This window comes from Rhinopithecus roxellana, chromosome 13 (genome assembly GCF_007565055.1).
Source record: "Rhinopithecus roxellana isolate Shanxi Qingling chromosome 13, ASM756505v1, whole genome shotgun sequence".
NCBI lineage: Eukaryota > Metazoa > Chordata > Mammalia > Primates > Cercopithecidae > Rhinopithecus > Rhinopithecus roxellana.
Genome location: NC_044561.1, coordinates 100,585,371 through 100,599,572, shown reverse-complemented (window position 1 = coordinate 100,599,572; position 14,202 = coordinate 100,585,371). Strand labels below are relative to the sequence as shown.

Below are 14,202 nucleotides of genomic sequence, written 5' to 3'. Positions count from 1 at the left end.
AGGCCAAGGCAGGTGGATCACTTGAGGTCAGAAGTTTGAGGTCAACCTGGCCAAGATGTTGAAACCCCATCTCTACTAAAAAAAATACATATATACAAAAATTAGTCGGGCATGGTGGCAGGCGCCTGTAATCCCAGCTACTAGGGAGGCGGAGGCAGAGAATTGCTTGAACCCGGAAGGCAGAGGTTGCAGTGAGCCCAGATGGCGCCACTGCACTCCAGCCTGGGCAACAGGGCGAGACTCTTCCTCAAAAAAAAAAAAAGAGTCAAAATGGCTAAAATCGTAAATTTTATGTTGTATTTTACCACAAGAAAAAAAAAGAACACTGATGGAGAGATTAGTGTGAACATAAGAAGGGCTGTTTCTTCCTCTGAGAGTGTTAAAGGAGAGGACAGAATGGATAGAGATGACTCGTAGGTGTGGATAAAGCAAGTTGAGGCAACTCACCTGTGTTTTCATGGTTGTCTACTGAACAAATGGGATGGGACTGTGACATGAGAGCAGCGAAAGTTTGGAACAGCTTCTAAGGTCCATGAGAAAACGATACTGAAGAGAGAAAGCGAAGGGCATGTCTAGCTGCACTGAGGGCCTGCCTACCTACAGTGGGATGTCATTGATGGGGGTTGGGGGGTGCTGAGTTGTATGATTTGTTTTTTCTTTTTTTTTTTCTTCATCTGCACCCTGGGATTGGTGGTAAATGCAGAGAACATGTGGTACTCAGACAAAAGGGAAGGTCAGTTGCTGGTTCAAGTAGTCAGCCAAGGGCTTCAGTTTCAGTAGAAAAGAAAAGCATCAGGAAGTTGTTAGGAATAAACTAATATTCTAGGAAAAGCTGGTAGGATTGAGGAACTGGAGATCTTGAGAAAGCGAAAGAACAGCATAAGAAAAGGAGAAAGATGAAAGAACAGGAGGTTGTATCCAAAAAATAGGCTATTAGATGGACTTCAAAAATGGGGCAGTCCAGGCATTCTCACTGGAGTGAATTTGCTGAAGTTCCTGTATGTATGTTTAACGTTTATATTTACATGTTTGTGGTTTTAAGGAAAGGGACCCTGACTAGACAAATAATTGCTGCAGTCAATAAGGAAAATGGAGAAAGGCTATTAATCAGCAGGAATTCCTAGAACTTACTTCAAAGATCATGATGAAGAGATTAGGTAGAATAGGTTGACTTTAATGTTATGCAGAAGAGTAGTGCAAGATCAGTTAGTGTGTCCAGCTGCAGGTAAGAGAATACTCAACTAAAAGTTGTCTAGATGGGAACATTTTTTTTTTTTTTTTGGAGACAGTCTCACCCCGACACCAAGTCTGGATTGCAGTGGTGCGATCTTGGCTTACTACGACCTCTGCCTCCTGGGCTCAAGTGATTCTCATGCCTTAGCCTCCCAAGTAGCCGGGATTACAGACATGTGCCACCATGCCCAGCTAATTTTTTGTGTTTTTAGTAGAGACAGTGTTTCGCTACGTTGGCCAAGCTGGTCTTGAACTCCGGGCCTCAAGTGATCCACCTGCCTCTGCCTCCCAAAGTGCTGGGATTACAGGTGTGAGCCACCGTGCCCAGCTGGGAACATATATTTGTCTCATAATATGAAAGCAAATGCAGACAAGTTCTTGAGTTGGCTGATTCCATGGGTCAGTGACTTCCTTACAAACCCAGGTGCTTCCATCTTTCTACTCAGTTATCCTTAGCCCTGTCAACAGTCTTGTGGTCACAAGATGGCTGCAGTAGTCCAAGCATTATTTATAAACACAGCCTCCAGCACAGAAGAGGAACATATCTGCCTATGATTTTCTGTCTGTTAGGGAGGAAGGCTTTTCACAAAATCCTCCCCACCACCCTGTCCTCAGGACCAGCAGGCCAGGATTGGATCATATGTTCACATCCCTCTCTAATCACTGGCTAGGACCTTGAGAATGATCATGATTTACCCCTCTGAGCCTGGGGAATGGGCACCTTTCAAGCCAGTGAAAGGTTAATGTTCAAACAAAATTGTGGCTCTAATGGCAAAGAATAAAGGGAGGAATGGCTTTGAGTTAGTAACCAGCAGCATCTGCCACCGTAACCAGTTTGGTCCCTTCCCACATTGAAGGTGAAAATTGACAAAAGTTAATTGTATGTTAAGGCTGTTAAGCAGCTGAGATGGGGATCTCTTCATGGTAATGGCACAGTAGAAAGAAATAGGCTTATCCCTTGACCATGTTTAGTTAGAGCTTACACTAGGGCATCCCATAATGCCTTGATGGTTATTAGACAGTTATTAGTTATTAGTAGACAGAGTTTAGATGAAGAGAGCTAAATGGGGGACCTTATAAACTCAGTGAGGGAACAAAAGCAGGGAAAAACCTGTGGTTAACCATAAGTGGCGAGCAGGGATTACAGATTTGGATTTCACAGTTTATTAAACTCAGTCAACATTTTTTGAGCACCTGCTGTGTGCCAAGCACTGTGGGTAGGTTTAAAGGTTACACAGGTAAGATGTAATCCCTCATATACTATACAGGTAGTTAGGTCGTTTCCTGTAATGTGCTACGTGTGCAAAGGAGGTATTGCCAGGTTCTGTGGAGTTCAGAGAAAAAACATTCAGCCCAACCTGGTAACCCAGTAGAGCAAGAAGAGTGAGTCAGAGTTCAGGAGAAGAAAGTTGGGCAGAAACTTCAAAGCAAAGGAGAAACATGAGCAACGTCACAGAGACTAGAAATAGCAGTCTTAGGTTATAAGGTATAAGATGGGAAGTGGTGGGAGATGAGACTTGATCTTGAAAGGTAGTGGATGTCAAGTGTGTCCATTGGGGTTCTTACTTGCAGACTACAGAGTGTACCTTTCGTCCACTCTTTTAAGCAGAAAGGGGTTTATTATAAGATACTAGGTGTCTTACAAAACCTGTGGAAGGGCCAGTGAGCCAAGCTTAGATGCTGCTTAGCAAAGAGCAGAGCAGCTATAGCTGTATGCAACATGTGACTGTCTTAGTGAAACCTCTGCACAGTGCTGCAGAAGAACTGAATCCTTCTACTACTATGCCTGCCCAAAGACCAGATTTCTAGCACAGTCATTATCTCATGTTGCTCATTTCTACCCAAAGTCTGTGTGGGAGCATCTGCTAGGAAGAAGCTAGATCTCGTGGACTAGGAGCTGCTAGGGAGTCTGGGAAATTTAGCTGTAAGATAGTCAGGCTAGAAGGGAGCAGGAGTGGGTGCTAAGTGAACCACCTTATAGTGTCTGCCAGTTTTCAGTACAGCTGAGGGGCTTTGATGAATTTATCTAGGCCATGGGGTACCATTGAAAAGTGTTCAAGGCAAGGAGTAGTGTAGCCACATTTACATATTGATCACTGGGGCTATCATGTACAACATGGATTTAGGAGAGGCCAATTGGGGGCTATTGAAATAGCAGGTCACAAATGATGAGGATTGATGAGGAAGTGGCAATGAAGTGAAAACTACGTGGAGGTAGAATTTAGCAAGAATTGGTGGTTGATTTATATATGAGAAACTGGAGGGTGATATATCCGTGTAGATGTATCCAGCATACAGTTGGTCATATTGAAATGGAGCTCAGAGGAAATACTCTAGAGCTGTGGACTTGGAAGTCATTAAAGAAAGGAGTGGGGCAAGAAAAGAGCCCTTGCACCCACAGCCCCTGCCAGGCACATTGAACAGGTGCCCATGGGTGAGATGGAAGGAGACTAAGAGAAGAGAGCATCTGAGAAGGCAAAGAGTAAAGCATGGCTCAGGAAGGGTTTGGCAGCCAACAGTGTTATGTACAGATAGAGATCCAGTGGGAAAGAGGAACAAATTTTCTTTGGGCTTAGTGTGTAGGACAGCATCCTTTGCTGAAGCAAATTCAGAGGCCGTTGTTGCATCCTTTCTGTGGGCTGCTAGTTAACACTTATCAAACCCTTTTTTCCCCCTAACTTTATTGAGGTATAATATATAAAACATAAAATTCATCCATTTTAAGTGAGAATTCAGTGATTTTTTGTAAGTTTACCAAGTTATGCAGCCATCACCATAAATGTTTTAGAACATTTTCTAACAACTTTATTGAGATGTAATTCACATACCATATATTTCACCCAGAGTTTACAATTCAGTGTTTTTTTAGTATATTCACAGATAAATGCAGCCCATCACCCGTCAATTTCAGAACATTGTCATCCCCTCAAAAGAAGAACCTTGTACTCCAGCTGTTGTCCCCTTAGTTTTAGAGCACATTGCTCACCCCAAAAAGAACTTCAGTGTCTAAATACAATTAATCTCCATTCTCATCCCCCTGGCAACCACTTAACTTTTTGCATAGAGAACTAAGACCACACACATGGATCTTGAAGGGAACTAGGCACCATGGAGTAGTGGTGAAAGGCAGAGGAAAGTGGGGTTTGTAGTTTGGGAAACACATAGGTCAGCTAACCTAACACTGGTCACAGGAGGAGATGAAAAAGAGATAGTGGCACAGTTGGCAGGTGGGCTTCCAGCCTAGAGCCTTAGGAGAAACCAGTTTCCTTACTCATTTTTAGATGTCTAAGAATATATAGGATTTTTTTTTTTTTTTTTTTTTTTTGAGACGGAATTTCACTCTTGTTGCCCAGGCTGGAGTGCAATGGTGCGATCTCACTGCAACCTCTGCATCCGGGGTTCAAGCAATTCTCCTGCCTCAGCTTCCTGAGTAGCTGAGATTACAGGCATGCACCACCATACCCTGCTAATTTTGTATTTTTAGTAGAGATGGGGTTTCTCCATGTTGGTCATGCTGGTCTCAAACTCCCAACCTCAGGTGATCTGCCACCTCGGCCTCCCAAAGTGTTGGGATTACAGGCATGAGCCACCACGCCCAGCCTAGAATATATAGGATCTTTAGACATGTTTCTTTTTACTGGTAGGAATGTAGCTACCACCTAGAGCCCACTGAGATTCAGCTTTCAGAATCTAGAGACATCTCAGGAGCCAGAGAGCCACATTTCATCTTTGCCTTGAATAAGCAAAGATTGCCTTGAATAAGCATAAGATCAATGGCTTTGCCTCATTCTCATTACTCTGAATTAGTTAAGCAGTGCCGCCACATGTTATAATTCGATTTGAGAAGACTACCTAGACTATTTGAGTCTTGTAATCTCTAATTCCTAGCTCCAAAGCTAATCCCTTGGGAATATCTAGACTTGGATATCCTTGTTAAGTACCTGAACCTTTTCAGGTTTTGTTAACTGGTTGGAGTCAGACTGGAGAATTTCATTTCTATTCATTTTTGGTTTTCTCTTTCTTTTTCTTTCCTTCCCCGCACCCCAGGGCTACCAAGAAAAGAACAAATTCATTGCTGCACAAGGTAAAGTAATGACAACTTTTTACTCTTAGATTTAACCATGATCCCATAATGGGTTTGGGTTTTTACTCCCAACTGCTGAATGGATTAACCAGAATACTGTAGCTTTTCTGTAATTTTTACCACCTGAAAGAATTATAATCTGTCATACATGTTTACAACTAACAGCCTTCATCTTGATGACTTAGTATGCTGGAATCCATTAAAATAAGTCTTTTTGTATATGTGTATTTAAAAGACTGGAAAAGGCCGTATACACAAAACACAGTCTAATGAGGCCCTCTGTCCTTGGTGCTAGTTAACCTTAGGTTCCAGCCAGGCTGCTCAGAGTTCGAATTAGGAATCAGTTTCCAGAGAGGATCAACCACCTCACAGGGTCCAGGCTGGTTCTCCCCCAGCTCATGGGCCTAAGCTTCACCATTATTCACAGATAGGTGGTCTAGGAACCCTCAGAGCAGGGACCTAGCACCATGTCCCTTACGTGTTCTACACACATCTCCAGGCCTGCTGTTCTAACAAGTGTCTTCACTCTTGGAACCCTAGCAAAAATATGTGGATGTTTGCAGCATTAAAAAGTAACTGAGGCCAGGCAAGGTGGCTCATGCCTGTAATCCTAACACTTTGAGAGGCCAAGATAGGAGGATCGTTTGCACCCAGGAGTTCAAGATCAGCGTGGGCAACATAGTGAAACCCCATCTCTACTAAAAATTAGCCAAGCGTTGTGACGCGCACCTGTGATCCCAGCTACTTGGGAGGCTGAGGCACAAGAATCAGTTGAACCCGGGAGCCGGAGGTTGCAGTGAGCTGAGATTGCATTACTGCACTGCAGCCTGGGTGACAGAGCGAGACTTTGTCTCAAGAGAAGGAGTGATTAGGGACTACAAGATTTATAAAAACAAAGTTCTCCTCCCTTTTCTTTTCACTTTTTTAGTCTAATGCCCCTGGGGCAACCATTTTTATCTGTTGGCTTCTTATGGTAGATGACATCATCTGATCCCCTTACAGAGCACCTCCCCCTTAGTCAGACAGACGTGTACCCACATATCCTCCCATTCGCCCAGAAGAGTCAAATCACAATTTGGGGTTAAGGTGATATTTATTATTATTATGAGTTTACAAATATTCATAGCCAAAACAGTATTATGTTATTTTTTGTATAGGTCTTTTTCCCCTTTTTTTAAAGTCATTAACTACCACTGATTTTCCTCCCAAACTCTTTACCAGGTATATATATCTTCTCTCAGTACCTTTAGATACATGAGGTTTAATTTTTTTATCTTGGGATCCTTCTAGAATCTTCTTTCTTCAGTTGCACTGTGGATTGGTTGCTCTCTATCCTCTGGTAGAGTTATCATTCTAAGACCAGTACCCTGGGAATTCCGTTAGCTTCTCTGCTGTGTTGGATCTCATTTATTTTCCTCTGTTTGCCTCTTATTTTTGTTTAGAATTTTCTAGTGACTTTCTGAAAAAGGTTATATGGGAGGTAAATTTTGAATTCTAGCCTGAACAAGTCATCCAACCTTTCTGGGGCTGATGACACCCACCTCAGAGCATAATAGGAAGGAGTAAATGCCATATGAAGCACTTAGCTCACTGTGAGGTCCATAATGTGGGTATTCTGTCAGTAGTCATTATTTCTAATTCCCAACTGTAATATCCTTGGGAGACATCATTCGTGTTCTGTTTATATTTAGACAGCCTTCCCCCTAACCCCATCCTAGTGAAATGTCTGGCACATACATGGTAGAAACATGGAAAATAATTAGTAATGGGGTGGATGGATACATGAGTTGGATATTTAGCTGGAGACATTTGGGCACAAGCTTCCAAAAGTCAGGAATGGATGTTCCCAGCCTCCCAGCATCTTTCTTCTTGGTGTATGTTCTCTTCATTTTTGCTCTTGGCTACTTTAGGACCAAAAGAAGAAACGGTGAATGATTTCTGGAGGATGATCTGGGAACAAAACACAGCCACCATCGTTATGGTTACCAACCTGAAGGAGAGAAAGGAGGTAAGTGGAGAAATTGGGTGTGAACAGTGGAGGGATCACTCTGCATATAAGCTCTGAGTTTAAGCGTGGCTGTCTACCCTTTGTGGGTGCTGTACCAGTGGTTCATCCAGAAAGACACAGGCTGAAGTCTACCAGACTTTGCTGTGGCCTAGAAGCCTCAGATGAACCTCAGGTGTGTGCCTAGAGCACATTCCCTGTATTTGGTAGTCAAACAAGTCACCCTAATTCCAAAACAGCCTGAAAGAGACTGACTTGGGCCATCAGCTAAGGAAAAGCCACAGAGGGGCTTTTTTTTTTTTTTGAGACGGAGTCTCGCTCTGTTGCCTAGGCTGAAGGGCGGTGGTGCCATCTCGGCTCACTGCAAGCTCCACCTCCCGGGTTCACGCCGTTCTCCTGCCTCAGCCTCCCAAGTACCTGGGACTACAGGCCTCCGCCACCACGCCCAACTAGTTTTTGTATTTTTTTAGTAGAGATGAGGTTTCACCGTGTTAGGCAGGATGGTCTCGATCTCCTGACCTCATGATCCACTCATCTCAGCCTCCCAAAGTGCTGAGATTATAGGCGTGAGCCGCCGTGCCCGGCCCACAGAGGGGCTTTTTTCCCCTGGCTTCTCTAGTCCCTTATTTCCCTGGTTTTCTGCCCCACCTGCTGAGGCCCTTGGTTTATCCTGGATCAGCAGAGGAAGCTTTATTAACTGAGACCCTGCAAGCCAAAGGGAATTTGAGGCCTTGGCCTGATCCTGGAAGCAGCCTCCTAACTGGTCCTTTTCCTTTTGTGGCTACCAAGTGCATGCCTGGCCTAACCAGCTCTGTCACTGGGCCACAACCAGAGCCAATCCTGGGTCCTGGCGTCGAGCCCCAGAGAGGAATACCTATTCGTTACAGTCTTTCTCAAGGATGGCCCTTGAGTCACCTTGATCTTAGGGTATCGGGTGTTATGATCAACAGCTCCACAGTAGCGTGGGAAGACATTGCTAGGGCTGGGCTTTAGGTTAGTTTCTTCCAACCAAACCTCTGGCTCTTGGAAGCTATCCAAAGTCCAGGCAACAGTAAACGCTCTAGGCCTCTCATGGCAGGTTTGCAGTCTGCATCAGTCCACCCTTGTGGCTCCCTCATAGCAGGCTGCTGGTTCGAGGGGTTCAAACAGACTTTCTCCTGGAACATGACCTGAAATGTTGTGGAAGTGCAGATTTTGTAGGTAAAATGGCTTCAGATTCGCCCTGAACCAAGGGAGTGTGGGTGGGAAACATTGAGAAGTATGGCACTAGGGCTGTGTGTAAATTAGGAAACTGTGCTCAATAGATGGCGGCTAAGGAACTTGAGAAAAGGGCATATCTGAATAAGTAGGTTTGCAGCTGACTGAGGTAGAGAAGAGGTCAAAGGGCCCTCTGGGGGACTTTAATCTGGGCTTTGTGGGCTCTTCCTTCCAGGCCCTTTACATCTGCCATGGGCAGGAGTTCTAAGGTCAGGGAATGCATGTCTTTTTCTTCCCAGTGCAAGTGCGCCCAGTACTGGCCAGACCAAGGCTGCTGGACCTATGGGAATATTCGGGTGTCTGTAGAGGATGTGACTGTCCTGGTAGACTACACAGTACGGAAGTTCTGCATCCAGCAGGTACTGTCTCCTCTGTCCTTTCTCAGTTCTTATGTTGGATCTGCTGACCACTAAGACAGAGGGAACAGGCTGGGTCATCCCCCCTTACTCAGGGTGGTCAGGAGTTGCTGAGTATGCAGTATGTGAATTCTGAAACCAGAGATCTGGGCTCAGGGGAACCTCTCTGTCAAAGCTAAAGGAGCAGTATTTTCACGACTGATGAAAAATTACCTGTTGAGATGAAGTCTGATCATTTAAATATGACCAAGCACTGCAAAGGGAGTACGAGGAGGCAGTGCAGTCTCCTAGGTGCTTGACTCATCTTTCTCCTCCTTTCCTACTCCAAAGACTCCTGATGTCAAGGATGTGATGGGCCTGCCCCGGCCCTCCAGGCGACCCTGGAGACCTGAGCAAAGGTCACCTTCAGCCAAGGGGCAGTGTGGTACTACGAAAAGAGGGGTTAGCTGGGAGCACTGCATTTTAGTTCTGACCCTGCCACTGACTAGTTGTGGGATCTTGTGTCCGTGGTTAACTAACTCCCCTGGGTACACTCACTTTTCCATTGTCACTGACAACCACAGCTGTCACCTTCCCTCCCCTGGTACTGCCCACCCTTGGGTATCAGAGCCAACACACAGGATCTCCTCACTTCACAGGTGGGCGACATGACCAACAGAAAGCCACAGCGCCTCATCACTCAGTTCCACTTTACCAGCTGGCCAGACTTTGGGGTGCCTTTTACCCCGATCGGCATGCTCAAGTTCCTCAAGAAGGTGAAGGCCTGTAACCCTCAGTATGCAGGGGCCATCGTGGTCCACTGCAGGTCAGTGTGGCCTGACCCTTGTCCCCCCACCCCTACATTTTGCCCCCATGGCCAGAGCAGGGGAATAGCACAAGGGCCCTGGCTAAGGAGGCTGACACGGAGTAGATGACCTGCTGGGGCACCAGCGCAACAGCCAGAGACTCCAAGTTCTAGTGCAGGGTGGAGAATATGACTTGAGGAAGGAGGGTAGGGCAGTCCTCCAAGATTAGGAGTTGGGAGACCCTGCTATGAAGCCAAAAGGCTAGGTCAAGTGCTGGCCATGTATATTTGCAGCCTTCGGACCCTTCTACGTATCAAAATGCTTCGTCCTAATAGCTGGAGGTCATACTGGAGTTGTTGGCTCCTGGAGAGTCCCAGCTCTAGCCCATTCAGAATTAGGATTTAGACCCTGAAGGAAGAGCCCCCACCTGTGTTGCCCCTCCCTTATCTGCTCCCACAAGGCAGAGCAGCCATCCCTATAACCCCCTACTTTCTGGCTACAGTGCAGGTGTAGGGCGTACAGGTACCTTTGTCGTCATTGATGCCATGCTGGACATGATGCATACAGAACGGAAGGTGGACGTGTATGGCTTTGTGAGCCGGATCCGGGCACAGCGCTGCCAGATGGTGCAAACGGATGTGAGTGATCTGTGGGTCAGGTGAGGGTGGGGGGTTCCAGGACTAAAACATCTGCCCACATTGAGGATTCACTCAGACTCACAGGTTATTATAAATGATTACAATACAGTGTGATTGTGGGGGAAAGAAAGATCAGACTGTTACTGTGTCTGTGTAGAAAAAGGAAGACATAAGATACTCCATTTTATTCTGTACTAAGAAAAATTCTGCCTTGAAATGCTGTTAATCTGTAACCCTAGCCCCAACCCTGTGCTTACAGAAACACATGCTATATTGACTCAAGGTTTAATGGATTTAGGGCGGTGCAGGATGTGCTTTGTTAAAAATGTGTTTGCAGGCAGTATGCTTGGTAAAAGTCATCGCCATTCTCCAGTCTCGAGTACCCAGTCTTGATGCACTATGGAAGGCTGCAGGGACCTCTGCCCAAGAAAGCCTGGGTATTGTCCAAGGTTTCTTCCCACTGAGACAGCCTGAGATATGGCCCCATGGGAAGGGAAAGACCTGAACGTCCCCCAGCCCGACACCCATAAAGGGTCTGTGCTGAGGAGGATTAGTGAAAGAGGAAGGCCTCTTTGCAGTTGAGATAAGAGGAAGGCATCTGTCTCCTGCTCCTCCCTGGGAATGGAATGTCTTGGTGTAAAACCCGATCATACGTTCTATTTACTGGGATAGGAGAAAACCGCCTTATGGCTGGAAGTGAGACATGCTGGCGGCAATACTGCTCTTTACTGCACTGAGATGTTTGTGTAAAGTCAGACATAAATCTGGCCTACGTGCACATTGAGGCACAACACCTTTCCTTAAACTTATGACACAGAGTCCTTTGCTCACATGTTTTTCTGCTGACCCTCTGCCCACCATTACCCTATAGTCCTGCCACATCCCCTTCACTGAGATGGTAGAGGTAGTGATCACTAAATACTGAGGGAACTCAGAGACCAGTGCCAGCGGGGGTCCCCTGGCCCACTGTTCTTTCTCTAGACTTTGTCTCTGTGTCTTATTTCTTTTCTCAATCTCTTGTCCCACCTGACAAGAAACACCCACAGGTGTGGATGGGGCTGGGCCCCTTGAAGTGATGAAGGGCTCTTATAAATTATGTATTCAAAGAAACTGAGCACAGAGGAGGTTGTGGTTTCATGCCTGGGAGAGTCAGGAAGGCAGATGACAGGTTACTGGACTTAAAGGATTAGGGAACAGACAGCTGAAAGAGCCAGTGCCCAGAGACATGATGAAGCTCAGCCACATCTGGGAGTAGCAGTGAGACTGGCTCTGCAGTTGGGACATAGCACCAGGAGGGAGGCAGGGACCAGACTATCGGAGACTTTGGGTGTCTCCAGTTTCTGACAGCCCCTTCAGACTATTAAATCTGCACTCTCAGAATGAGGAGGAATTGAGTTTGTCCTTCTCTCCAGGGGTCCACCACCCCCAAGGTAGACCTGGACCCTTCTTCCCAAGTTAAGCAGACCCACAGGGACTCCTGCATTTCAAGTCCCACTTCACTAAATTGGGATAATAAGAGGAAGTCATTTTATTCCTGCTAGGATCAAAGGAGAAATGGACTGGAGTGAAGTGGGGGTGGGAGCGGGTGATCTGGCATGAGAACTATGTTGTATGTAAGCAAGAACTTGTGTGTCATTCGTGTTTCAGATGCAGTATGTCTTCATATACCAAGCCCTTCTGGAGCATTATCTCTATGGAGATACAGAACTGGAAGTGACCTCTCTAGAAACCCACCTGCAGAAAATTTACAACAAAATCCCAGGAACCAGCAACAATGGATTAGAGGAGGAATTTAAGGTGAATTGGAGCTGGATAACCTCCTTCAGATTGAAAGATCCTTGTAATCTGTGGAACATGGGATGCCTGACTGTGCATTTGCCAACAGTGAATCCCCTTGTGAGGCATGCCAGTGGTTAAGGAGGTGGTCCTTTCCTCATAATCTAGTAATTCTCAGCTCATCCTGCACGTTGGAATCACTTCATTTGTGTTTGAGTAGGGAGAAGCAGGCAACAGTATTTTAAGGCCCCCAACCCTCCGAGGTGATTATGATATACAGCAAGAGCAGTTTTTTCTGTAAGGGCCAGATAATAAATATTTTGGCTTTGCAGGCCACGTGGTTTCTGTCCAGCTACTTAGTGCTGTCTTTGTAACACAAAGGCAGCCATAACCAATAGGTAAACATAATGAGTGTAGCTGTTTTATAAAACTTTATTTGCAAGCAGCAGACCACATTTGGCCTCTGGACCTTAGATCACTGATAGCTCCTATATGCCACTAGACAATGGTTCCCAACACACCTAAGGCATATGTCACACTGTCATCAGTAAAAGTGCTCTCCCAGGCCAGGCACAGTGGCTCACCCCTGTAATCCCAGCACTTTGGGAGGCTAAGACAGATGGATCACGAGGTCAGGAGTTCGAGACCACCATGACCAATATGGTGAAACCCCATCTCTACTAAAAATACAAAAAGGAGCCGGGCATGATGGCACATGCCTATAGTCCCAGCTACTCGGGAGGCTGAGGCGAGATAATGGCTTGAACCTGGAAGGCAGAGGTTGCAGTGAGCCAAAATTGTGCCATTGCACTCCAGCCTGGGCAACAGAGCGAGACTCCATCTCAAAAAAAAGAGTGCTCTCTCAGAAGCAGGAGATTCTGGGTTGGGGTGGGGAGGACCACTTTCCTTAGAGAAGTTCTTCTCAAATATAGCACGTGCACAGATTTCCTTGGGATCCTGTCAAGATGTGGGTTCTTCTGCCAGGCGTGGTGGCTCATGCCTGTAATCCCAGCACTTTGGGAGGCCGAGTCAGGCAGATCACCTGAGGTCAGGAGTTCAAGACCAGCCTGGCTAACATGGTGAAACCCCATCACTTCTAAAAGTACAAAAATTAGCCGGGCATGGTGGCACATGCCTGTAATCCCAGCTACTTGGAAGGCTGAGGCAGGAGAATCACTTGAACTCAGGAGGCAGAGATTGCAGTAAGCTGATTGCACCACTGCATTCCAGCCTGGGTGACAGAGCAAGACTCTGTCTCAAAAAAAAAAAAAAAAGAGATGTAGGTTCTGATTCAGCAGGTATGAGTTAGAGCTTGAGATTCTGCATTTCTTTCTCTTCTTTTTTTTTTTTTTTTTTTTTTTGAGATGGAGTTTCACTCTTGTCACCTGGGCTGGGGCTGGGGTGTGCAATGGAGCGATCTCAGCTCACTGCAACCTCTGCCTCCGGGTTCAAGGGATTCTTCTGTCTCAGCCTCATGAGTAGCTGGGTCTACAGGCACGTGCCACTACCCCTGGCTAATTTTTAGTAGAGACAGGGTTTCACCATGTTGGTTATTATGCGAGTCTCAAACTCCTAACCTCAGTTGATCGCCCACCTTGGCCTCCCAAAGTGCTGGGATGACAGGCATGAGCCACCATGCCCAGCTTGAGATTCTGCATTTCTAATAAGATGGAGCCAACGCTGCTGGTGTATGGGCTACACTTTGAATAGCAAATGTCAAGAAGGAGCCTCAGAATCAGGGGAAGGGAGGATGCGATTCTGAATAAGTTTTTTTGAAGAGCCTAAGGCAGCCTCTGGGGGTGGAACTGCAGAGTGGACACACTGCCTCCTACGATGATGGGATCCCTTGCTCCAGGATCACAAAATTGCAGGCCAGGATCAAGAGAGTCCACAGGAGCCTGGAAGGTAGCATTTCCCAAACAGGCTCTTGGCTTCAGGGTTCCAACAAGAACATATGGGAACAGAGGTCAGGGCCCTGGTGAGAAGAGCAGTATGGAGCCAGAGTGGCTTGAAGGTGCAGACCAAGTGACAGGTATAATCTTGTCAAGTTCAGTTACTGGGATTAGTA

At 46.2% G+C, this 14,202-nt stretch overlaps 1 protein-coding gene across 9 annotated transcripts in view; it reads left to right on the top strand.

Annotated features, from left to right (window-relative positions):
- The window catches only part of PTPRA (protein tyrosine phosphatase receptor type A), a 161,611-nt gene that overhangs the window by 134,921 nt on the left and 12,488 nt on the right, over positions 1–14,202 (top strand). For all 9 annotated transcript variants that reach the window (XM_030915912.1, XM_030915910.1, XM_030915906.1 and 6 more), the window contains 6 exons: positions 5,281–5,317; positions 7,228–7,325; positions 8,819–8,938; positions 9,574–9,740; positions 10,223–10,358; positions 12,006–12,155. In XM_030915912.1, the coding sequence (XP_030771772.1) occupies positions 5,281–5,317; positions 7,228–7,325; positions 8,819–8,938; positions 9,574–9,740; positions 10,223–10,358; positions 12,006–12,155 (708 nt within the window). The remainder of the gene's footprint in view (positions 1–5,280; positions 5,318–7,227; positions 7,326–8,818; positions 8,939–9,573; positions 9,741–10,222; positions 10,359–12,005; positions 12,156–14,202) is intronic.